The sequence below is a fragment of the Cygnus atratus genome, chromosome 9, assembly GCF_013377495.2.
Source record: "Cygnus atratus isolate AKBS03 ecotype Queensland, Australia chromosome 9, CAtr_DNAZoo_HiC_assembly, whole genome shotgun sequence".
Taxonomy (NCBI): Eukaryota; Metazoa; Chordata; class Aves; order Anseriformes; family Anatidae; genus Cygnus; species Cygnus atratus.
Window position 1 is genome coordinate 5,082,003 of NC_066370.1, and position 25,498 is coordinate 5,107,500.

The window sequence follows — 25,498 nt, forward strand, 5'->3', positions numbered from 1 at the left end:
ACAGGCGGTCCTACACGCTCGGTGTGCTCGAAAATAGCCTGAAAATAAAATAACTGTTTTTTTCTCTCTCTCTTTCTTTAATTCCTTTAATTCCTTTAACTTCTTTAATTTTTCTTTAATTTTTCTTTAATTTTTCTTTAATTTTTCTTTCTCTCTTTCTCTCATTCTTTCTCTCTTCTCTTCTCTTCTCTTCTCTTCTCTTCTCTTCTCTTCTCTTCTCTTCTCTTCTCTTCTCTTCTCTTCTCTTCTCTTCTCTTCTCTTCTCTTCTCTTCTCTTCTCTTCTCTTCTCTTCTCTTCTCTTCTCTTCTCTTCTTTCCCCCTCCTTCTTTTTTCTTTCCATTTCCCCCCCCAAGCGTTTCCACCCCCGAAGCCCGACGCCCTCTCCCCCGGCCCCCCCACGACACAGTTATGCGAAGATCCCCTCCGGAGTCCTTAGGAGAAATTAATGTATGCGCTCAAACCCGGAAACAGTGTAATTGATTTATTTCTAATAGAGGAGAAAACAGCAACGTTATCGTTCCGAAATGATTGCCTCTGTTCCTAATAGCTCTAATTTTCACTGTCCATTTGATGTGCTGCAGGTTTAATATAGAGCACTCGCTAATCCAATTAAAAGTGCACCTGGCCTGGAAGGGCTCTGTAATTAGCAGGAGCATTTTTAGCTATTTCCACTGGCAAACCGTGAAATCATCTCTGCTGGCCTAAAGGGCGGCAATGCGGGGGTGGGGGCGAGGAGGGGCGGAGGAGCGGGGCCAGGCGGCCGGGCCGGTCCCCTCCCGGGGCACCGCCACCGGGGCGCTGCGGGAGGACGGGGCCGCTCCGCCCGGTACCGCGGCGGCCCCGGCGTGGCTCTGGCGGCCCCGGGGGGGCGCAGCCCTCGGGGGGCAGCGCAGGGCTCGGCCCGGGTCCCCCACGCACACCCCATGCACACGCTCCGTGCACACACCCCGCTCCCACCCCACTCGCACCCGAATGACAGCGAAAGGCGACTCACGGCCGCTTCGCGGCCCCGGGGCTGAGGGACCCCGCTCCTCCGCCTCGTCCTGCGAGGGCTCCGAGCAGCCCCCACTCGCGGCCGCTCCCCGCGGGTGGGCATCGCCACGCTGCTGGGCCCCTGCGCTCCCCGCGTCTGCCTGCGCTTCTCAAGCACCAAGGGTCTTAAAGAGTTCTTTTCTTTTCTTTTTTTCTTTTCTTTTTTCTTTTCTTTTTTCTCTTTTCTTTTCTTTTCTTTTCTTTTCTTTTCTTTTCTTTTCTTTTCTTTTCTTTTCTTTTCTTTTCTTTTCTTTTCTTTTCTTTTCTTTTCTTTTCTTTTTTTCTTTTCTTCCATTTTATTTTCTTCCATTTTCTTTCATTTTATTTTCTTTCATTTTATTTTCTTCCATTTTATTTCCTTCCATTTTATTTCCTTCCGTTTTATTTCCTTCCATTTTCTTCCATTTTATTTTCTTTCATTTTATTTTCTTCCATTTTATTTTCTTCCATTTTCTTTCATTTTATTTTCTTCCATTTTATTTTCTTCCATTTTCTTTTCTTCTTTCTCTCTCTTTCTTTCCTTCTTTCTCTCATTCTCTTATTCTCTCTCCTTCATTCTCTTTTTTCTCTTCCTCCTATCTCTTTCCTTCTTTCTTCCTCTTTAGTTTTCTTTCTTCCTCTTTAGTTTTCTTTCTTTCTTTCTTTCTTTCTTTCTTTCTTTCTTTCTTTCTTTCTTTCTTTTTTCTCTCTCTTTCTTTCTTTTCTCTCTCTCTTTCTCTTTTTTCTTCACTTTTTATTTTTTACTTTTTATTTTTTATTTTTTTAAAGGTGCTTCTTCCGTACTCCTCCGCCGAGAACGCGCAGGACAGAGGGCGGCGGAGCGGATCCCCCTGGAGACCCGCGCGGCTGCTGCGGGCCGGGGCCGGGGCCGGGGCCGGGGCTGGGGCCTCGCAGCCGCCCCTTGGCCAAGCTTCGGTGCCGGCGACGCCGTGCCGATCCCACACGAGCTTCCCTCTCCCCGCAGCTCCCCGCACCAACCTGTCCCCGAGCCCCGTCCCCTGCGGGCTCCGCCGGGCAGCGCGCTGCGGAGGGGCTGCGCCTCTGCATCCCAAAGCGCTTGGAAAAGCCGGGGGGCTGCGGCGCGATGCGGGGCGATGCGGGGCGGTGCGGGGCCGGCCGGCAGCTCCCCGTTTCCCCCCGCCCCGCCGCCCTTCCCTCCGGGGGGGGGTCGCTGGCGCCCGCCCCCGGCCCCGATCCGCGCCCCGCGCCCGGCGGAGGGGAAGCGGAGCCGCGGCCCGGCCGACATTGTTCGCTCCGTTTCAAAGGGGGAACCTGAGCGATTCTCATCCTTTTGATTGATTAAGGTCCTGAATAACTTGAAGCTCGGGAGTGACAGTTGCTGAATAGACTATTGCAAATAAAGAGCGCTGTGGAAAGCCGGGCTGGCACTTCAGAGTGTAAAGGAGGCGAGTTTGCTGGCACTTACCAAGTTATAAATAAAAGGCCGCGCACAATAGTACCTTCTTTAAGGACAGACAGTCTTTACAACACTCCTGGCGTCATATCCTGCTGTGGTCACTTCAGCTCCGAGGCAGACTTTACCTCTTTTATTTTTCCAGCAGTTTAGTTTGAATACTACAATAAATTCCTGGGAACAAACGCTCGTTAGTAAGGCTGTACCGCACAGCGCCCGCAGCCCCCCGCACACGCCGGTACCGCACACACCCGCGGCCCCGGGCCGCTCCTGCCGGCGGCGTTTGGCAGCGCCGAGCCCCGACGGCAGCTCCCGCTGCGGGCCCGGTGGCACCGCTCGGTCCCGGGAGGCTTCTTCGGCACGGCGAGGGGCTGCGGGGCGAAACGAATAAACGGGAGGGAGGGGGAAGGGGAGGTGCTGGGGGACAGAGGGGCCTCGTGCCCCCCGCCCGGAGCCCAGCGGACCCCTGGGCTGCCGTCGGGGCACGGAGCGGCTCCGCGGTGCTGGCTAACGGGAGCCCAGCGCGGGGCCGAGCCGGGCCGGGCCGTGCCACCCCGTGCCGAGCCGTGCCACCCCGTGCCGCGCCGCCGCGAGCTGCAGCGGGCTGTAGGCAGCCGTGCCGTGCCGGAGCCGAGCCGTGCCGAGCCGTGCCGAGCCGGTCACGCTGCCGGCGATGCGGGAGAGCCCCGGCCGTCGCCCAATCAGCTGGGGCGGCGCGGCCGGGCCGGGCGGAGGCGGCCAATCGCGGCGGTGCCGCCGCGGAGCCGCGCCGGGGCCGGAGCCGATAAATGCTCCCGGCCCCGCTCTGCCGCTCCCCGCCGCACCGGGCACAGCGACGCCGCCCCCGCCCGGCCCCCGGCCCCCGCAGCCCTCCCGGTGCGGGGCAGTGCCCGAGGGGCAGCGGGGAGCTGCCCCCTCCCCGCCCCCCGGCGGCAGCGCCCACCCCCTGCCGGCGGGGACCCCCCGACAGCGCGGCTCTCCCCCAGCCCGGCCGCCCGCCGGATATAACCCCGGCCGCCCGCCGCGATGACAACTCTGGCCGGAGCCGTCCCCAGGATGATGCGGCCCGGGGCCGGGCAGAACTACCCCCGCAGCGGCTTCCCGCTGGAAGGTAAGGCCCGGCACCGGCACCGGCACCGCCACGGGACGGGGGCCGCCCCGACGGCCGGCGGCGGGGGGGAGCCGGGGAGGGGTACCGGGGGGGGGGGGTCCCGGAGCCCCGCCGCCCTTGCGGGAAGCGGCGATCGGGGGAGAGGGAGCGGGGGGAAAAGTTAGAAAACGCAAATCGGCTGGCGGAGCCGAAAGGGGCCCCGGCGCTGCAGCGGTGCGCGCCCCGTCCTGCGGCCGGCGGCCCCCGGCCCTGCTCGGCGGGGTCTCCGCAGCTTTTGGGTGCCCCCCCCGGGGGCTGGTGACCTTCCCGGCGGGCCGGAGCACGGCCTGCGGGCGGCACCGGGGCTCAGGTGAAGCCTCCCGGCCCGGCCCTGCCCGCGGGCGGCTCGGAGGGGCTCCGGGCGCGCTGCGGGGCGGCTCGGCGGGGGGGGGCGGCGAGTTGCCTTCCAGAAAGCGACGGCAAAAAGACAGCCAGCGGGATCCGAAGGAGACGTTAACGCCGTTTCCCCCCCCCCCCCCCCCGCCTCCCCTCCCCTCCTTTTCTAGTCTCTACTCCTCTAGGCCAGGGCAGAGTCAATCAGCTCGGAGGAGTGTTTATCAATGGCAGGCCTTTACCCAACCATATCCGACACAAGATAGTGGAGATGGCCCACCATGGCATAAGGCCCTGTGTCATCTCTCGCCAGCTGCGAGTGTCCCACGGCTGCGTCTCCAAAATTCTCTGCAGGTACCAGGAGACGGGCTCCATCCGGCCGGGGGCCATCGGCGGCAGCAAGCCCAAGGTGAGCCCCTCCGGAGCCGGGCAAAACCTGGGCACGTCCCGGCTCTGCCCCGCTGCCCCCTGACACGGCCCGACCGGGACGGGGCCGAGCCGGGACGCGCCGGGAGCGGGGCCGGGGGGAGCGGGGTGCGCCCGGCCCTGCCTGTTGCTGCGTCCTGCCTGTTCCTGCGTCTTTACGGGAATTGTCGCTGGGCTTCGGCCGCTGTTTTATTTAAGAAAATGCTTTAAAATATTTATATTAAAAAAAAAAAAAAAAGGAAACGAAACGAGGGCGAAGGGGGGCGTTTAGCGAGTGCTGTGCTCGCCCTGGAGCCGCGCGGCGGCCGGGGAGCCTCGGGGGGCCGCCGGGGCTCGGCAGGGTCGGGCACCGCTCGGGTCACTGCGAATCGCAGCAGTGCCCTGTCTGTCCGTCTGTCTGTCCCTCTGCTGCGCCTTCTCCTGCCCCCTTTATTTTTCTGTTTGCTCCGAAGCTGCGTGTATTTATAGCGACACGGCTAAAAGTTCGCGCTCTCTGTAGCACAGAGAAACAGGGAAACTTGTCTCAGGGTTTGCCTCTTCCCTCGTTTTGTCTTTTCGTTTCCTCCAAAACAAAGCTTTCTTTTTTCTTTTTTTTTTCTTTTTTTTTTCTTTTTTTTTCTTTTTTTTTTCTTTTTTTTTCTTTTTTTTTTCTTTTTTTTTTCTTTTTTTTTCTTTTTTTTTCCTTTTTTTGTTGTTGTTGTTGAAAGCTGCCTCGTAGATTTTTTTCCTTTTGTTGCTTCCAAAGTAGCAAACGCTGAACTTTCTGTTCTGGTGTTCAATCGGCGGCGATTTTTTCCAAGCGCATTATCCGGACGAGAGGCTGTTCCCAGCCGGGACATCCTGGGTTCGTTTGAGCTCGGCTTCATTTTAAAAATCCCGAGGCTATCGGAGAAAGCTCTCCGTGTCGGTCCCGGTGCTGAGACCTCTTTATTTATTTATTTATTTACTGTGCGACTTTTTCTCCGCTGCTGCCCGCTCGGCTCCCCCGGATGGGTCCGGGCGAGGAGCCCGTGCAGCACGGCCGCCTCCCCTGCCGCCCTCCGCCGCATCTCACCCCGCGGGCCCGGCCCCGGCGGCTTTCGGGGCGAGTTTTGGTTCCCGGGGGGCCGCCCTAAATGGGCCCGCCGTTATTCGTAATGCCCCCCCCTTTTTCCAGCCGCCCGCCCCACAAGCGGGGCGCGCTCGGGGCCGTGCCCGGTAAAGGGAGCGGGACCCTCGGGGGTCCCCCGCCGCCCCCGGCCGCACAAACCCTGCCCGCTCGCCTTGTCTTTACTGAAGCAGGTGACGACGCCGGACGTGGAGAAGAAAATCGAGGAATACAAGCGGGAAAACGCCGGCATGTTCAGCTGGGAGATCCGAGACAAGCTGCTGAAGGACGGCGTGTGCGACCGCAACACGGTGCCCTCGGGTACGGGCAGCCCCGGGGCGGCGCGGGGAGGGCGGCCCGGCGGCGGGGGGACCCCGGGACCGGCGGGGGGGGTTAATTAAAAAAGCGACCGGGGCCCCCTGTATGCTCCCCCCGGGCTGGGGCCGGCTGGGGGCTCGCCGAACCGGGGCTGGGAGGAGGGAGCCGGGTGGCGGTGCGGTTTTTTGGTCGCCCGCGCCCGGGGCACAAACCCACTCGTGGGGGCGGCCCGGCAGCGGTGCCCGGTGGGAAGGGCCGCGGGAGGGCAGCGGGCGGCCCCCCGGCAGCAGCGGGGCTCGGCTCCTCGGGGCTGGGGGCGGCCCGGTGCCAGCTCTCCGCTCCCCCCGAAGTGAGCTCCATCAGCCGCATCCTGCGGAGCAAGTTTGGGAAAGGCGAGGAGGAGGAGGCCGAGCTGGAGAGGAAGGAGGCGGAGGAAGGCGACAAGAAGGCGAAGCACAGCATCGACGGCATCCTCAGCGAGAGAGGTACACCCGGGGGACGTGCGGGGCGAGGAGCGGGCCCCGACGGGGCACCCGAGCCGCGCCGAGCCGGCCCCAGCAGCCGGTGGGGGCACAGCCCCCGAAGGGGCCGGCGGCAGCGGGGGGGGGGGGCCTGGAGCCGGCCCGGCGGGGGGCGGCGGGGGTCGCGCTGCCAGCCCCAGCCCAGCGCCAGGCTGCAGCTGCTCGGGGTCTGCAGCCGCGGGCAGGGCCGGGAGCCTCGCCCCCCGTCCCCGCTCCGCCGGGAAGGCTGCGGACGGCTCGGGGAGGGGGCGGGGGGGGGCCGGGGGCGGGCAGGGGGCTGCCCGCGGCGGCGGTGCCCACCCCGGCGGAGCGCAGCGCTGGGGCCGGGCCGGGCGGCAGGGCTGGGGCTGCCCGGCGCAGGCACAGGCGCTGGAGAAGGCGAGACAAAAGTAGCAAATGAGCTGGTCAAACATTTGTACAACTTTTCCAGCTTTTACAAAGAAGGCCTTCTATACACAATCTACACTTGGAGATGAACTTGGAAAACAAAGAGGGGGGAGTCCATTGAAACTCACACTTTGGCTTTGCGCAGACAAAGCTTCAGCTAGCAGCAGCTTGATGTGAACAAAAGAAGGCAACCTTTTTATAATTCAAGGAGAAAAGAAGAGAAAACAGCCCCACAAAAGGCCGAGAAAAGACATTATGGGCTTGCAATGAGGGATGAATTATTCAATGAGCCCCTAATAGCTGACGCTCCACGCAGTTTTATGGACTCTCCACCGTGGAAAAAATAGCTGGTTTTACCTACAAAATGTTTGTAGCGTTTTTAGACATCTGGACATGCTGAGCGCCACTCGAGAGGACAACTGAAACCCTTTCTTTAAAAGAAGGGTGTCCCCTTGTAGCTTAGGAACGGACCTGAAAGCATTTCCCAAACTTACTTTTCGAGGCAGTTGTTGAAGCTCTCGGGGAAACTTCGTCTTCTGTGTCTGTGGGTGTGTGTAACACACACAAGATGCTGATGGAGGCACAGATTTTAAGGCCAGGAGGCACAGTTTGTCTGCCCCTGTACAGCGTGTCACAGTTTCCCCCAGTACCTCCTGCAATGGAGAATTGTTCTGAGGGATGTGCACCAAGGGAAAACGGGCTAAACGCGGTGCCTTCAGCTGTTAAATAACTATCTGTGCTGCCTTCCTGAATTTCTCTTTAAGAGATTAAAACCAGAAGGTAGGGAACCTTGATAACATCCCAGCTTTATGGAGCAGAGTAATTAAGAGAGACAGCAAGAGAAAAAATATTATTATCAATATTACCCACCCCTCTACTTAAGAAAAATCTTCACAGTATCTGACTCTGCTCTGTAAGGCAGGGATCCTGACCTGCCATCAGCTGGTTTCGGGAGCACGGGCGCTGCCTTGCAGCGTTTCCCCAGTGCAGCCCGTGCCGAGGCTGACCTCAGCCCTCCATGTACCTCTCCTTTACCTTCTGCTGCCATAATGAGCGTCCTATTTTGCTTCTTCTGCATTCAGTCAGCGGCCAAATTCCCCCGGAGTAGATGGGCTAGCACAGCCCTGTCCCATATCTGCTTATACAGGTTTTTGTTGGGTGAAGGGGGCCAGGCACTTCTGTGCAAACAGCAGCTTCAAATCCGGTCTGCTCCCTAAGTTTTGGGGAGGGCTCAGCGATGGGAGGGAGGGACTGCTGACGCCTGCTCGCCTACCTGGGTGTCAGCCTGTTCCTTAAGCTTGTTACTGGGGTGGCTGGGGTGCTGCAGTGAGAGAGCTGCTGCAGGACGGATTTGTGACCGTACGCGTGCTCTACGTATAGCGTGGTGCTGTAGGGACACCATGCCGGAGAGCTCATTGCAAGAAAAAAACATAAAATGAGTCCACCTCTCTGGCTGTATCTGGCCAAAAAAAAACCCCAAAAAGTTCTGCTTCAACTCCTGTCACCAGCGAAGGAGCTAGGATTTCACTCTTGTCTATAAAAATCCTCAGGTTGGGTCCTGCTGTTTGCACAGACGGCCCGACCCTCTTACTGAAATATCTGCCAGTGCTGCTGGGGATGGGGGTGCCGCAGGATCGTGGCTGCCTGCATGCAGGGCCTGGAGCAACAGCAGGCATCCGAGAGGTGGGCTGGCACCCCTGGGTCCCTGGTGTCACTTCTGAAGCGCGCGGTACAACCCCTGCAGGGTAGCTCAGTGCTGAGCGCTCTCGGCAGGAGCACTGCACCCGTCCGAGCGAGAAAAGCGTGGTGTTTTGGAGTGCCTGAGCCTTTTCTGTAGCTGTGGTGGCAGGGCTGGAGGGCCCTGATCACTGGAGGGAAGGGGACGGGGGCACGGAACTGGGAATCACCACCAGCCCCGGAGCCACGGCCGTGGTGCCGTGGGGTGGCTGGAGGTGGCTGGTGTCCCCTGCTCGCGGCACGTGGGCGAGGTGGGGAGATCCGGGGCTGTCTGCGCCGGAGGGAGGGAGGGAGGGATGGTGGGGCTGTGACTGTAACCGTGCGGGAGCTGGGGAGCTCCTGCAGCAGGGCAGGATCAGGGAGAAGAGAAATATGATACATATATTTTTTAAATGTGCGACAGAAACAGTACATCATGTGGCTTGGGCTTTCTCTCTCTGATCTTCACAGATGTAAGCGTAGGTAAACTTCCATCTGCCCTGCTGTATTTCTGTTTCAGCCCCTATTTACACGCGCTTAAACTTTTTGTTCTCACACGCCTTAGCAGATGTTGCACTGCTGCATTTCTGCCCGTGTCGTTCTCTCCCCTGGTTTTGGGTGTATGTTTAAAGCCAAACCTGGCTGTCATAACGCGTATCGGTGAGATTATCACCCCATAACAGCACATCTGCATTTCTGCGTTCCTGATATATTTTTCTTAACTGCTTAAGCCGTGAATAAACAACACAAAAGAGAAACTCCTGTGCCTTCCCTGGGCACATCAGGGTGTACTTTTAGAGACGAGGGAGCTGCCCGTACCTCCAGCTGCCGCTCTGGTCGGTGCCCATCCACGGGATCGCTGTCGTGTTCTGGCACAATCCGGCGGCCCCCAGCGCTGGCAGGACGGGGCCGGGAGCTGCTCACGGACCGCTGCGAGCGGGCGGCGCTGGATGGGACCGGGCTGGCGCTGGGGTCCCCCGGCCTCAAAGGGGGCCTCTGTTCCCGGCCCGGCGGAATTGGCCTCCAGGCCCTGTCCTGGCTGATCCTCCCCCAGTCATGCGCCCCTGTCCAGAAAGGGCCCTACTCATCCCCAGCCTCTACCCTGGGCTGCACTGAGAGCAATTCAGGCTACAGCCGACTAAATTGCCTCCTTTATTTCCTTCTGACTTTCATCTCGGACCAAACCCTTCCCCCCTCGCCCTCCTCTTCCTCTCTTCTCTTTTTTTTTTCTCTGTGTGCCCGAGGCTCACATTAATACAATTTCGGCACCACCCTTATTTCTGTGCGTGTATGCGGGGAGCTCGGAGGGGGGGGGGAAGAGAAGGACCTCAGCACAAAAGCCCCGCTCAGCAGCTCCAAAGTTCAAGCTGCTGCTGCCTCTCTAGCAGAGCGATGCTTTTCCTGTTTGCAAGTTTTGGGAAACATTTTTGCTTTGTACTGTAATGGAATTAGAGGACAGATGCTGGCTGTAAATGGGGCACGCGACTACCAGCCCCTAGCTTAAATATTTAGATGCAATGTTACAATTACTGACTTGATGCGCGGGCTTTGAAGTGGTGGCACATGGTCTGGAGGGTAGGGGGGGCTAGCTGGGCCTGCAGATGTTTTGTTTAGGTTTGGTCAGTACCATGCAGCTGGTTATTTTTAGGTTGCTAAACTAATAAAGGCAGTTTGTGAAGGGAAGGGATTGACATGCAGGCATCAGATATCGGTTCGAGCCGTCCCACTCCCTGCTGTATGGCAAAGCGTGGGGCAGGGTGGATGCTGCCTGGTGTTTTCGTTGTGGTTTTGATGCTGGGCTCATTGTGGTGTTGCTCCAGTATCCCCTCCCAGGTAACAGGGTGTCCTCGCTGTGTTAAATACTGGTGGGTTTTAGGTCTGAGGAGCACCACGTGTTCCCCCCGCTACATCTCCTGGTGAGCGGTCACCTCTGGGATGATGTGGGGACGGCGACTACAGGCAGGCACCTTCCTGAGCCTGGCATTCCGTGTTTTATGTTAAATATTCGGTCACCAGCAGGTCGAAGAAACCTGCTCGTCCGATTTGAGCAGAGTTCTGCCTCTCGGGGTCTCAGAGCTGGTGGGGAAATAGTGCTTAATTAAGAAAAGCTCCTCAATGACTCCAGGATTTGGCTTGAGGCAGGTAGTGTGAACTGGGCTGTCTGTCTGCCTTTTCCCTGTTCTCCCCTCGCGTCCCAGTAGCAGGACATGGGTGGAAAATCCGGGTGCTGCACAAAGTAAATCACCACAGGGCTCGTCACTGGACTGTGGCTCTGGGTTTGCTGCTCCTGCCTGGCCAGGGGCTCTGGTGCTTAGGACCAGGCTGCTACCAGCGGGGAGAGCAGGGGCTGCGGGAAGGTGCGGGTTCCCCGCATCCCGCAGCAGCCCCTCCTGACATCCTGATTTCTCTGCTGGTTTTGCACGGTTTGCCATCTCAGGAGCACTTTCCTTAGCTGTTCAAGCAGTACCACCGGGGACATCCTGTCCCTTTTTTCTAAATTCTTGTGCCCAGAACAAAGACAAAAGTTATTTTAGCAAATATCAGGATTGTTTCACACACATTGGTTGGAATTTGTACCCAAGTTTGCATCTGATTGGATTGTTCTGAAAATCTTAACTGATAATTGACTAAACATAGACAGTGTCATTCTGAAAAGACTGGGGCAGGAAACTAATGGACTTGCTCCCAAACCATGATTTGTATCCTTGGCTTTCTGGATTCTGCTGCGATTGCCAAATCCTTGACAGCAGTAGGAATTTAGCATGGTAAAGCTCAGGCTTGTCTTGAAAGCAGATTTCTAATGTGCTGAGCAACTGCAGCTCCTGGGGAAGTGCTCAGGATTGGGATGTGAGTTGGGTTTACAGGCTTGCAGATCAGACCCCTATATATATATATATTTATATATAAGTGCCTATCACCATATTGATAAATGCTCTTTGGAACCACTCTGATGGCAGGGGTAAGAACAGGAGGTGGCCCCAGCATTTCTGTTTCCAACCAACTTTGAAAAAAAAGTTGGTTGGAAAGCATCAGATGCGAGGGCCAGCGAGGAGTGCCATTCAAAGGGCCCATTCATGTGTGTAAAGCTGCTCACGTGGCTGGGGCAGGCAGGAACGGGGCCTAAATTCGTCCTCTTCTGTTACGAGAAACTGCTGGCTGACTGCGAGCGTGGCTGCAATCCCAACTGAAACCGGCAAAACTCTCATCGAACTGAGGATTTCTGTAGCCGTGTTTGCACAAAGGTAGAGATGGTATCAGCAGGCAGCCAGACAGCGATTCTAATTAGATAAAAAATTAATTAGAAATTAATGCTGAAAGTAAAAGTTGATGCTGATGAAATCCCCAGAAGAGATTATTTTCGGGGTCCAATTTCAACTGGTAATTTTCTGTTGTATCTGTCCAAGATGCCTCTTTTATCTAACATTTACTCGGGAAAGGTTTAGTTTTGTATTGGGTTTACTTATTGATAAGGGCTGGAACGGGGTTTAGATGAGGGGAGCCAATAAAGTTGATAGTGACGAATTATCATGAGTCCCCAGGGCTGTGTAATAAAATGGCATTGGGAAATGAAGCAGAACTACAAAGTGCTCTCTGGTTAATTTAAGAAGAAATTGAGTGAAACGCAAAGCAATAAATCAGAGCAACCCAGTCAATGTGGATTTCTCCATGTAAATGTCACTTCAAATCCTATGTAACAAACGTGGCTACAGAGAGAACAAAATATATAAATAAAAATGCAGGATACTTCCAAGTGTTCCCCAAATGCTGAGCTTTCTGGCTAATAAAAATGATGTACAGTAACATAACTCACCACAAGACCTCGCTCAGCGTAGCGCGAGCGCATTGTTTTACTTTACTTGCCCTGGAGTACTCCTGCCCCATGCTGTTAAACTAATTCACCTTAAATCACTCTCCCTAGAAAAAAAAGTGAAACGTAATGAAATTAAAACTCACTGTGGGCACATTAGAGTTAGTGTGTCACGCGCTGAGATTACTTGGTTAGTGGAGTTTGATGTGATTGTCGACAGGTCATTTATTCATCCCGGTAAATAAAGATTCAAGAGCGATTAAGGATGTGCATATATAACTAGCAGGACAGTAAAAGGCAATTAAGCAGTCAGTTTAACGTCTTATCTTGCTGGTTGCCCTACAGTTGTTTTACAACTAGGAATTAAAATTTGAAAAGGAAGTTTTCAGTGGCCCTGGCCAAATATTGATTAAGTAGTTGTTTGCTGATGCCATTGTTGCAGATAAAAAGGCCAGTAGTCCTGCCCCGTGTTGTTCATCTTCCATTGTAACTGATTCTTAACCTCAGAGATCAAAGGAGGATCATTTCAGTTTATCTGTCCTGGAAAATCCTTCTTTGCTCCTAAAACCGTAGGATTAATGGCCAAATTGTCTTTAATGAGATGTGAAATTTGAGTGGAATCCTTATTTTGCCCGGGCTGTTGCCTGTATGCACTGTACAGTCCTGCAGTTTTGTGGAGGGTTTTTGTTTGGCATTATTGGGTTTGCAGTTGTGTGAATCACTGGCTTTAGTACAAAGTGCGCTGAAATTTTACTAAAACAACGGGAGAAAAATTGTGTATTTCACGGAATTTTAATGAAACTGATTTAGTTGCATGTAATTTTTTTTTGATGGGTGTAGTATACAGAAAGTTTCTTTTTCTACACCAAATCAGAAAGATAAATGGTCCGGGGCTGCCACTGAAAGAAAGGGAGCTGGAAAAGCCTGTCAGTTCTCAAGGCTGGGCTCTCCGTGCAGGGGGAATACAAACAAGCTGGCAGTGTTTCTTTGTGCATTTTTCTCAGTTTTGATTTTACAGTCCCCACTCGCATCAGGCAGGATAGTTGTGCTGTCCCTCCTCAAAAAAAGGGGGGAAAGTCGGATCGGCCAGGCTGTGCTGACAGGCAACGAGAGTGCTCGAGAATAATCGCTTCCTTGTTGCCGTACGGAGAGCTCTACTTACTTCAGAGGTAGCAAACTCTGTTCAACCACATCCTCAGCACAAGAGGCTGTGCAGCGTGGATGTGTTATGTTGGCTTGTAATTATGCTGTGGAATTCCAGCTGGACTGGAGGTCTGCGAGCATCAGATCCAGGTCCCGCTGCTTCCACGGGCACCTCTGAACAGAGACGTTCAGCTTCACCAGCAGTCATAAGAAGCCAGGTAAAGCTGGAGAGCCTCTCCTGGTGTCGCATTTGTTTTACGTGGATGAGCCTCAGATGCTGTAGTGAAAGCAGCAGAGTAAAAAGCTGAAAAAGATTTTTTGATTTTTTTAAATCATCAGTTTCTCATTCCCTTTCTTAAATACGCTCTGTTTTTTTGTTTTGTCTGAATAAAATACTAGCGCATACTTTGCAAGTGCCCAGCTACTTTAGAAGACATCTTGCCCTAGAATAATGGTTAAAATTCTTTGAAACTAGGTTAGGCACAAATTTCCTTGAAGTGCACGGACTCAACATGTTCATCGCAGCGGAGAGCTGCAGCGAGGACAGTGATGTGTGTTCCACCTCTTGATATTTTGTTTTTATGGGTATCTGCCTGGACGTAACCTTTCTGCCAAACATGTCCCAAGTTTCTGTCACGCACAAGTCCTTATATGGACCTGTCTTAAGGATTTTTGTCCTTATGGCACGCCTCGTGTTGGATGCCTGATCCCAAAATGACTACGTAGTAATTTCTTTATCAGATGTAATGTCACATAGATCACTGTGGTTTGAGTTGTATGAGGGACGAACTGTCTGCAGCTGGCATTTCTGCAAGCAGTCAGTGTGTTCAGCCCCTGTCAAACGTTATCCACCTGGTTTAAATGAGCGGGACTGTTCATGCCAATACAATCAGGATCTGCTCCATACACTGCCCCAGAAAAGCAATAACCTTGACAGTCTCCTGGCCAAATTACTCTGCTCTTCCGACATGTAATCCATAGAGCTCCGTGGGGCAGTAGCACCAGCATGCTCAGTGTAACTGGCCTGGATTATAGCCCCTCTGCATTGCTCCATTTTTTAGCGAGGTGCACATGGCCATGGGCAGGTTTTGCGGGAGGCAGGCAGCAGGGAGTGGTGCCGGAGCAAGTCCCGTTCCCTGAAGGAGCAACTCCTTTGTGTGTGGACCTGAGGGCTGTTGGTGTGGTCTGAAGTGCTGCAGGGCTGGAGTGCGAGCAGAGGGGCAGGGGGGACCCTGATGCTCACCCAGCGCCTCCACTCAGGCTGAGCGGCGAGAGAGCCAGGTGGAAGACAGGCTTCTCTGAGTCCTTGGGCAGCAAAATGCATTGGTTTTGGAAAAGAGAGGTTTGGGGAAAAAAAAGCAAACACACACAACAAATGGAGGTGTGTGGGGGGGAAGGGGGGCACATATTTAGCTAAAGGAATAGGAAAATAGAAAGTGAAGTGCAGAATTTGCCTATTTTCACAATGTAATCCTGTCAAGTGTCTGTTTTGCCAAAATCCCCCAAATTACAGGAATTCCATTTATCAAAGGTGTAAATCATGACTACGTCCTCTGCAGCGGGTGGGCTGACGCAGGGGTGTGAGCGACACTGAGGGGAACCATGAGTATCCCCGGAGCAGCAGGCATCACTTCGGGTAACTACCGTCCTGCAGGTTCACCTCACATAAGTGAGTTAAACAGCTTCACCAAATCTGGAGCAGTTATTGACCAAGGACTATTTGCACAAGGAGCAGTGATGTTTTAAGTGAGTAGGCACCGAACATTTTTGGTGCTCTGTTTTGGAGGGAGGGAGGTCTACAAATATTTCCATAACACGTGCGGCGCAGAGCAAGGCATGGCACGCCCCAGCCTCTCTTGGTGCTTATGGTGGCTATTACGCACATGGTATAGGGCTCAGCTGTGCTCTTTGCCAACAGCTGTGGGACAGGAAAGTAATAGCAGCAAGCAAGCAGTTAGGAATTGGTGTGACCTAGTTATCTATTAAAAAATTGAACAATAAATGTTGCAGTTGGGAAAAAGCCCCGTGGGTTCGTCCCTGGTGTAGCACAGCTGATTGGACCTGCTCCCTTTCAATTTGATGGGATCAGGCAAAAACGCTCAAATATTTGGCAGCTATACGGAAAGCCACACAAAAGCCTGTTGCTTTAGCATCCACAGTCTGTTTTCTAACAAATTCGGAGCCGTCAGACCTGTGTGCTGGGTATTTCAGTGTTACCTTTTGAAAACCCCACAGAAGGAGTGACTTGTCCACCTCTCCTGCCCCACAGTGGGACTGGCAGGAGGTGTGTGCTGTGTGTCTGTGGTGGGCAATCGCAGCCCCGCAGGCGCTCAGAATCATCACTTCCAGCAAAAGTTGCAAAATGGCCACGTATAGCAGACATTTTGTTCATCTTATTTCCTTCTCAGTGTATGTTAAAAAGGTCTGTGGGCCAAATTGTACCATCATTTACATCTGAGCAGCCCCCTGCTCTCAGCAGGGCCATACTGGTTACTCAGGGCGGAAGTTGGCCCTGATAGGAAGATCCCACTGCATTTCGGATTTGAGGGATCTCGCTCATTTGTCCGGCTTAGCAAGACGTTACAGCACTAAGTGTCTGTCTCAGCTGCTAAATAAGAGATGTGACATGGCTAGTAGGCGTAGTTAAAATAAAGCATTACAAGCAGAGCAAATTAAAAAGAGCTGTTTTAGCGAACTGCACTTAAAAGTTTTCTAACACATGATTTAGAAAAAAAAAAAAAAAAACAAAAAAACAAATGGGCCTGTGCTGGAGCAGCTCTGTAAGCAATCTGCTCCATCAGCGCCGGCAGGGTGGCAGGGAGAGCGTGCCTTGCTTGGCTTGATTTCTGGCTCCTCACTGGCTGAAGGCTATCGCAAGGGGAGGCACTCTCTTTCTTCCTAAACTGCATTCCTCCCCTCAACCTTTGATCCTAATCAACGCAGCAAATGAGATTTTGGGAAAGGAATCAGGAGCTCCGATTTGAATGGTTGTCAAACCCAAAGCTATGACAGGCACAAAGAGGATTTTTCTCCCAACTCTTAGAAGTCCCTTGGCCAAGGGAGGACTTAAAACAAGCCGGGACTCAAAGTTGCCGTACTTCTCCTGTGCTGGCAGTGTTAAAGATGCAGCGATGATTGACGGCATAAATATTTCTCTTAATCTGACATCAGGAACAGACTTGTCAGCTCTGGAAGAGTATATCAGAGGCAAAAAGACTCAGAGAACATATTGAATGAGTCCTGAATACATCTAGTATCTGAATCCAGATAATGCTAGTTAAACATAAATTTAAAAATACCCTAGAAAAGATTTGTAAGGGGAAAAAAAAAGAGATCCTCCAGGTGATCAGAGCATGGAGAAGGGGCTCACCTGTTCCCAATAGCAGGTGTTAGCATGCAGAAAAATCACTACTGTAGGAACAGGCTATGTGGCAGGCACGGGGAGGGCACGACCCGGGATGGTGGCTCTCCTTTGGGTGCCCTTGGCTTTCCCTCCACGCTGCTCTTCCAGGTTCAGCCACAGGGGGGTTGAGGAGCGGTGCGCCCTTGGAGCCCCTTGGGTGCGTTCTGCAGAGCTGGGACCTTTGGTTACAGGACCTGTTGTGCTTCCCTGAGTGCCTTCAGCTTTAACGTGTGAGAGGTGAGCTAGGGATGGCTGAGGGCTGGCCATGCTACCCTCACGTCCCGGACTGCCAGCCCAGGCTGCTCCTTGCTCTGCTTCCTCTGCCCTTTTCTGGGATGCTTATAAGTGATGCTCATTTTTTTAACGCAAAGTTTGAAGCTTTCACAGGACTGCTGTGTTCTCTAGATGGAGACATTGTGGTCACAGTTGTGCTTTGAAGGTGGTATTTGCGCTTGGGGACATTCAGCTCTTTGAGTGGCTGCCTTAGGTCCCAGCATGCCTGGCTAAATGGCTCCCCCACTTGCACAGCTGGTGCTAGTTTGCTGCTGAAGTTCCCACAGCTGTGGGAAAGGGGCTGCCAAAGGCATCTTTCCATAGGCTTCAACAGTCTTTTGACTGGGCTGTGGTGAGTGTGGTTCTTCGTCTTTGGGGTGGGACAAGGGAGCTTTTTTATACCCTTCTTGAGTAGGAAAGAGTGATCTTGGTGACTAATGTGTTTATAAGTAAGTGATACCCCTAAATACAAGCAAACAAGAAAAAAGTGGTTGCAGAAGAATTAGTGCTAGAAGGGTTGGGTTTGGTTTGGATGAGAACTAGTTTGAGTTGGTACAATCTGCTCTGCCTTCCTGAGAGCCGTGCCCTGCATTGCCTGTGCCTGCAGCTGGCTGGGATGGGGCCATGCCCCCGCCCCGGTTTCTGGCCTTCGCCTGGCCACGGCCCTGGAGCAGGAAGAGGCAGCTGCCTTCTGCTTTCTGTGCTCTTTTCTTTTTATTTTTCTCCTATTGCCGTGCGTCCTGGCAGCCTGTGCAGTGGAGATGGGGCTGGCGTGTAGGATATCTGCTTGTGTCAGCTGCTCCAGTTCAGGCGCACCTTACCTCTTTGTGTATTCCTTTCTTTGAAATGGGAACAATGGTGTTTTTTGCGCTGAATGGTATTTCCAAATGTCTGGGATGCAGAAATTAAAAATGTTGTATAGCACCGGCTGCCATAGCTCATCTGTCGAAACTGCATTCCCAGATGAAATGATGTTTTAAAACAAATGTATTGTGGCTAGAAAGGATTGTAACCTGTCCTGGGAAGCTGCAGACTGGGGGTGGCAGGGCTAGGGGACATTGGGCTGCCCGCAGAAAGAGCAGTGAGCGCCCACAGCCCATGCTGTGGGGCACCCAGTAACAGGACAGAGCCATGCCACAGCCCCTGGGTCACAGCAGCAGGTGAGTGCTTGTTAACGAGATGGACCGAGACTCAGTTCCTTATTAGTAGTGTTTTTATCACTATTATTTACAGCAAAAGCAGGTCCATAAGTGATACGGTCTGGGGTTAAGTTAATGAATTCAGAGGTGTTGCCTCAGTCTGCCCTGAGCCGCACCGGGTTTACACATACACCCATTGATGGTACGTACTTTTTGCTGGGCTGCATACAAATAGCCTGCAAATTTTTTAATGTGGTGTGGAAAATCTATTGAATAATATATGCAAATAGCTTTTGGTCCGAGCAAATATTCAATGCTTTAAATTTATATGGTTATGACTGGCGCAGTAGTCTCGGGCTGTTTTCTTTGCTAGAACTGGGTGTTGCTATTGCAGTCACTAGAAGCATATAACTGCTAGATGGCTGCTTAAAACATTTTTATTTTTTTAAATGTATGTTTTACTAATGCCTTTTTTAAGATAGAAATATAAATTGTGCAGAAAAGGAGACAAAATCAACAAAAGTATCTTTAAAACATGTATATTGTTTATATTTATTGTTTGTAATTTATTGTTTATAGTTTAAAACTGTAAGCTTTCAAAATCTTCCTGGAGAAGAAAGAGAAGAAATATACTTCTCAGTAGTGGCCTTTTGTGTTACACAGACTGATTAAAGATGGACTGTTTTGGTTTGATTTTCATCTTTTTCTTTTTCTTTTTTTTAATGAAATCTGTACTATTTTTTATAAAAATTCTTCCTGACAGAGAGCAATAGCCTAGTGACTAAGACAGGGAGCTAAGAGCCAAAAACTGAGAAGCTGGCTCCAGTTGATAAACTGGCTTGAACTTGTCAACAGGTCTTAAAAAAGAAAAATTTTCAGACGTGCAATTGCAGTACAACTTTCACACTAAGGCAAGACCTGCCTTTGGGCACTACTAATACAAAAACAGTTGTTACTAGTTTCTAGAGTTTCAAGCAAAGTGGCATTGTTGCAGTCAATTTTTTTTTTAACAGTAAAGTTGTGGGGTTTGTTTCTAACACCACAGAATTCTTCTATTTAATAGTGTCAAATGTGAGATTTCACATAAACATCCAAAGAGATATTGAAGTCAATAGCAAGACTTGCATTGTCTTTAGGGTAAGATCCAAATTTCATTAAACTATTTGAGTTTTCTTTATTTTTTTTTCCCCTCTCCCTTCCTTGAGGGTGTGTGTGTTTTTTTTTGGGGGGGGAAACTGGGGAATTCTGGCATTCCTGGGCATGGGAGGGGAATAATGACCAGAGCCAGGCAGAGCAGGCAGGTGCTGAGCATGTTCCTCGCTTAACCCCCAGCCCTGACCCAGCACGCAGACCCTGCGAGCAGCAGCGAGCTGCCAGATGCTGGAGATGTTTTCGGTGAGACTGGTTGCTTGCCAGGTCTCGTCCAAAGCCAGCGAGCTCCTACAGTGGTTGTATTTCATGTTTAAAGCTGGGCTGGGTAAGTGACTGAAGACTGTACTGGGGAAAAATGCAGTATTTCTGAGGATGGGAACTGGCTGTTCTGCTGCGAACTGCTGTGCGTCTGCGGTATCCGTTTGCAAAAAGTAGTACAAAAAGCTAACTAGCAGAGTAGATTGCCTGAGGGGGGAAAAGGCTGTCTATTTTTTAATGAACAAAAAGATTTTATGGTTTAGGAACAGTACAGCCTAAAGAGAGGTGTGTTTAAAAGTTAGACTCGCAAGCTTTTGTCTGGAGAATAATGCGCTTGGTGTAAAGAGCAGCACAATGGCAGTCTTTTCTTCCAGTTATGTATGGGCGAGCATCAGTCAGCCAAGGAAGAACTTCAAAGACAAAACTCTCTAGACTCCTTCTTTCCTGACAGGTTTTTCTTGAGGTAAAATGGGGAGAGCTGTTTATGCCAGGAGCCAGCTCTCCCTGCAGAGGAGGCAGTGGATCATGTGCAAACTGATGCGCCCAGGCTGTACTACCTCTGTCCCCAGCAGAGTCAATGCACCTTTTTGGAAGCTGCTACACTGTCCCATCTCAAGGCTTTCGTTGCTTATTCATGAAGAGGCTCAGAAATTCCACCTCCGCCTTGCTGGGAAGACGCAGGGCTGGGCGGGTGGGGAAGCCGTTCACTAGACCTGCTCCCGGGACGGGTGATCTATATCTCTGCCTCCATAAAATGCTCGTAAATGCTGTAAAGTGCCTTTCAGCTGGGAGAATTGCCCCAATGTATTTTAATGTAATTAGTCTGAAAATATGACTGCTGTACATTAAAATAGCCACTGAACTTCGTGGCTGCATGTTGCAAAGCCTCAGGGTTTCTAGTGGGGTTGCTTGTGTGATGGGAAGAAGAAACTCTAAATTTAAACATCCAGAGAAAGGTCTTCAGCGTGACCTTACACCATCGTTTTGTTTGGAGAATTCTGAAGGGTTTTTTCACCTGATACTTTATTTCCATGATGTTAAGTGCAGCAGTCTAGGGTCACTTACCCAGGTTAAAAAAAAGGTCTTGGCAGCAATTTAGCATTACCTGCACGGCTGTGGTTTGGAGGCATGCAAAACAAATATACTGCCACTTCAGCGGCGGTGCCTGGCACGTCCGTGTTTGTTGAAGGCATGGGCATAGAAGAGAAACCAGAGGATGCCTACCAGGAGGCAGATACTGTGATTTCCCAGGACTGAAGCAGATGAACTGTCCCAGCAAGCACTTAACAGCCAGATGGACACCACGGGCTGACTGCTGCTGGTGCATGGGAGCCTGCCCACCTTCTGGGGAGTGGGGAGGGACAGTCACCTTCTGGTGAAAAAAGAAAAAAAAAGAAATATTGCAGCATCTTAGCTCTAATACTTGGTAAATACTGTCCAGCCCCTGAGTGTGGCACGTACCACGGTGGAGCTAGTCACTGAGCAAACCCACAGGGCGGGAGAGTCCCCGGCACCTTTTTCACAGAGCGTGTAGTATTTTATTTTAGCATCAGAGGAGGCTGCAGTGTGCTGTCCTCATTAAGCATGTCTGCTAGCATGCATTGGTGTTTTGGTGGTGGTCTGCGTGCTTGCTCTGTGCTCCAGCCCTGACAGTCTTGCTGAGCCAGGTGCAGCCTCCCTACCCTTCCACGGCAGCCCTCGTGCACTCAGCTCTGTGCTCAGCATGGGAGAGGAACCAGGAGTTATGAACGAGCTGGTGGTGCTGTATTTCACAAAAGTGTTTCGTATGAAGTTTGTGCTGATTGCTTCAAAAATGGAAAACAAAACTTCTAGATAATGTGGGAGTTATCTTTTGCATGCTTTCACTTAGCTCAAGCTTGTCAAACATGCTTGGGCATCCTCAATATCACTCAGGATATTTGAAGGAAACTGGGTTTTGTCAGGTTTAGGTTGAAAGCGAGGGGTTTGCAGCTGCAGCGATGTTTGCTGTGTGTGTGCAATGTGCTTTTTGTGGACGGATTCTGTGGGCTGCTTTGAAGCTGTCAGTGGAAGGTAGCTGAGAAAAGCTGGCGTGTTGTTGATTTGCTTAAATTTGCTACTTTTCAATTAAAATTTTCAAGGAAAACCTCTGTAAGAGAAGATGGGTAACCACTGCATTGATGATTTTAGGTAAGTTCAGCTTCATTGCTGTGAGACTCTAAGTCAGCAAAGCAAACGAGGGTATTTGTATTCAGCAGGGAGCACAGAACAAAGGTAGATACAGTTGTGGAAAATAACCATCTGAATGGATGTGATTTTGTAATAAATGTTAAAAGCATGGTACTATTCATTTTTTTATTTTTGTTGTATTGAAAGAATAATATAATGGAATCTAAATCTCTGAAAATCACGTCTGTGAATAATCAATTACAGTTAGTTTATCTTCCATTTTGGAAAAAGGGTGAAAGAATAAATAGGGATTAGAGCTAAAAAATGGGGCAGCAGGCTTGGATTTGGTACAGCATTGTCAGTGGGATTTTAGTTTTTCAGAAGTAAAGGAAAGAGGAGTATTTTGGATTCTGGTTCTGTTTTGGGCTGGCAGCCTTTGTAGTGGGGATTGGGTGATAGTGGTTTTTATTTGTTGGGTTTTGCATCAGCTGTACAGAGCTTAGAACTGTAGACTTCAAAAATGTTCCATGTAAGTAGGACCCAAGTTATTTTTCCAGCTCTTGCTATTTGAATATAACATTTCTGAACATGATCGTGTCTATTATGTATGTATCCAAAGTACTTATTTTTATAAAATGGCCTTTGACATCCCTGGTAGGAAAATACTAACTGAATAGGATAAAAACACCCACATTTTTCTTCCGAATGTAAGTCACTGGCAGCTTGCCAGAAATTGAGGTAGGGAAAAGTTCAGGACCAGGAGAGATTCTTACGCTGCTGCTGCTCATCAGACACTCATCGCTCACGGAGTAGGTGCCACAAGCACCTGTGGGATGCGCCTTTGCACCCATCAAAATGGAATAAAAGCCTGAAAATGTCAGACAAGTTCCTGTTGTCCAAGTATCCAGGATTTTATCTGGCTCTGTTTTGATGTCACTGGGGAGAGAGCTGTGTGAGGAGCTCAGCAGCAGGTTCGGTACGCTTAGCTTCAGCCACTGCCATCTCCCTTTTCCTGTATGTTTCTGTACATCACTGATTTTGATTTTAATAAGAGAACTGCTTTTAATTTACTCTCATACATTCTGATAGGTTACAAAGAGGAAACCAGGATAATTTGAGATAGTGACTGAACCTTACTGATCTTGTGAAATAAGAAATAATGGACTGAGGCATTGCACATATCTACTTCCACATAGATGTTCAGATTAACTGGCAGGAACAAATGCTGTAATATGGAATATATTTTAAGACCAGATTCAGGTGTTAATGTTGCTGGCATCAAATCAGAGCTGTTCCTTTACTGAAACCCCTTGATTTCCAGCGGCATAGCTGAGATCCCAATCTGGCCACGCAGACAGTTCTGTCCAGTTTGAATAACTGAGGGCTCTTTCTGGCTCTACTGCCAGCTATAGGAGTCTGTCTTAAGCTTTAGTTATTTTTTTCTGCATTTTTTTCCGCTGTGAATATTAGTTGATGTTTATAGAAGATCTTTAAAAACATATACGTAATTAAATAGAATAAAGGTATGGAATTTAGAATACATGTGTTTCAGGCTAACTGTGAGAGATTTCTGGTCACTTTTAATACATTTTTGTTGTAAGGTAGCAAAGCACACCTTAGCCTGATGTGTTTGTTGATCTGTTTGTCAGTTCCTTGAATGTCTTGGTAACAAGTCCTACAGACCTTGGAGCAATGCTCGGTACCTTCTGCTCCCTGGGTGTCACACGCGTCACACACATGTACAGATGTACAGGCACATGGAGGCTGCAGTTAGGGCAGAGCTGAGTCTGACCAGGCACCGTGCTGGTGCAGCCAGAGGAAAAATCATGTCCTTGTTCTGAGGGGCGCATTCGTAACCATTTAAGCAAAGCTGTAGCTGCTTTTATTAGTTAGCAAAAGGATGCAAATGGAGGATTTCATGTATATTTTAAGAAAAGTTCCTTTTGCTGCTCAGAGGACTTGCTGTCAACACCCATTAAGGTCTTCAAATTACAGAGGAAAATGAACCAAGTTTCAAACAAAACCCAACCCTATGCATATGCTCTGCATGATGGATAATTTAGTAAACTAGGCTATATCCTCTAAGACACTTTTCTGGCTCCACTCCATGCAAACACTGTTAATAGCCTTTGAAATATTTTGTGCTATTGTCTTCCTAAATACTATTTGGAGATTGTGCTGATTAGGAAATCTCAGCTCGGTTTTCTGTTCAGAAGATGCCGATTCATTGAGAATGAAACTGTCAGATCACGGTAATTACGGCAACATTTTGTTCACGAGAAAATGAAAAGAAGAGTTCAGTCTGTGTAAAATCACTTATTTCAACTTTTTTTATGGAGCTAAATATTTTTATTCGTTAACTTTGTAATTTTTCAATTCTTACACCTAGCAAGCAAAGATTAAAGCACTGATTTCTTTTCCTCTTTTGCTGCTGCTTTTGAGACGAAGTGAAAGTATTCAGAAAGAATTTTCCCCTAGAGGTTTTCTGTTACTGAGGCATATTCAGATCCCCGTTCTGAACCAGAAGGAAAACAATTGTTGAGATACCTAACTTCTCTGGGGACCTGAATTTCTCACTCCAAAAAACATCCTTTAGAGGACTGACTGTGAAGAAAATGTCAGAAAGTGTATTTTCACTTTTCTTCTTTCAGACTGGCTTGCTGACCAGTCAGTCCAGCGGAGAAGTTGGCTGCTTCTCCTAGAATGAAGTGAAGAAGCAATTCCTGTTGCTGTCTGTGTGCACGCAGCGACCGAAAGCACCGCGGCTGCTCGCAGGGCTGCGGCGCTGGCTGGCGTCCCCCGCTGGGTCAGGCCCTGGACGTAAAGCTTGCTACAGCAAACAATAAAAGTGCTCATTTTTTCCTGCAGCAGTGTATTTTCCCCACCTGCGAAGTGTTAGTAGTGGATAAATGTACACAGTCACTTCGTGTTGGATCACTTGTCTTTTCAAGCTACATCTTTAAGGCGTTCCCAGTCTGCTCCGCAGCCTCTCCTTTAACTTAAAGTCCTAGGAGCTGTTTGGAGCTAGCAGACAGCACGGCACAAAGCAGCTGATTGCAACTGAGCAACGGTTTGAGGGGAAGACATGCCTATTAATTCTTCTGGAGCTACTTGACATATAAACTGAGTTTGATCGGGGGCTGCTTCTTTCTCTCTCAGTTAGGCATCCCTTCGTTTTTCCCTGCTTTTGTCCGCTTGACACGCAGCTTCTTTGCAGGAATGGTTGGCACAGTCCTTCCGCCGACTGAACAGCTCCCACCCAACCTATAACCCGATTTTTAATTGCAAATTTTCTCTGCACTGTTTCAAACAGGGGAAGAAATGGCTGCAGACAGGAGAGGTGCGGGTGGGAAGCTGCAGCGCTGGTGTTGGGGAGGAGGTGGCTTTGGGGGCAGAGCGGTGTAACAGTGTGGATCCTGCTCCACGAAGGGCTCTGCCGTGAGGTTATGCTCGGTGTCACCGAAGTTTAAACACATGTTGAGAAAATGGCTCTGTTTATTAACTCCAGTGATGGGTGCTGTCAGTCTCCAGCGGGGGGCGGGCAGGACGGAAAGGAAGGTGTAACTTTAAGCACACACTGATTTGTTCTTATTACATAACAAAAGTCTATTTCTTTATCATGTTATCATTCAGTTAATAAAAATTAGCTACAATAACAGCACCAACTTAGAAACCTCTCAAAGTCCAGGGGATTTTCTTTCACAATGAACATGAATACTGTTCAGAAATACAAACAGTCAAAGGATAACTTTAGGTCTGAAAGAGAAACCTGGCAAGGGTAATTGAATA

The 25,498-nt window shown here is 50.6% G+C and overlaps 1 protein-coding gene across 3 annotated transcripts in view; it reads left to right on the top strand.

Annotated features, from left to right (window-relative positions):
• Positions 1 to 3,473: 3,473 nt before the first annotated feature.
• The window catches only part of PAX3 (paired box 3), a 76,435-nt gene continuing 54,410 nt past the window's right edge, over positions 3,474 to 25,498 (top strand). For 2 of the 3 annotated variants that reach the window (XM_035544714.1, XM_035544716.1), the window contains exons 1-4: positions 3,474 to 3,558; positions 4,104 to 4,339; positions 5,635 to 5,764; positions 6,112 to 6,246. In XM_035544714.1, the coding sequence (XP_035400607.1) occupies positions 3,474 to 3,558; positions 4,104 to 4,339; positions 5,635 to 5,764; positions 6,112 to 6,246 (586 nt within the window). The remainder of the gene's footprint in view (positions 3,559 to 4,103; positions 4,340 to 5,634; positions 5,765 to 6,111; positions 6,247 to 25,498) is intronic. The other variant, XM_035544715.1, reaches the window with a different exon arrangement.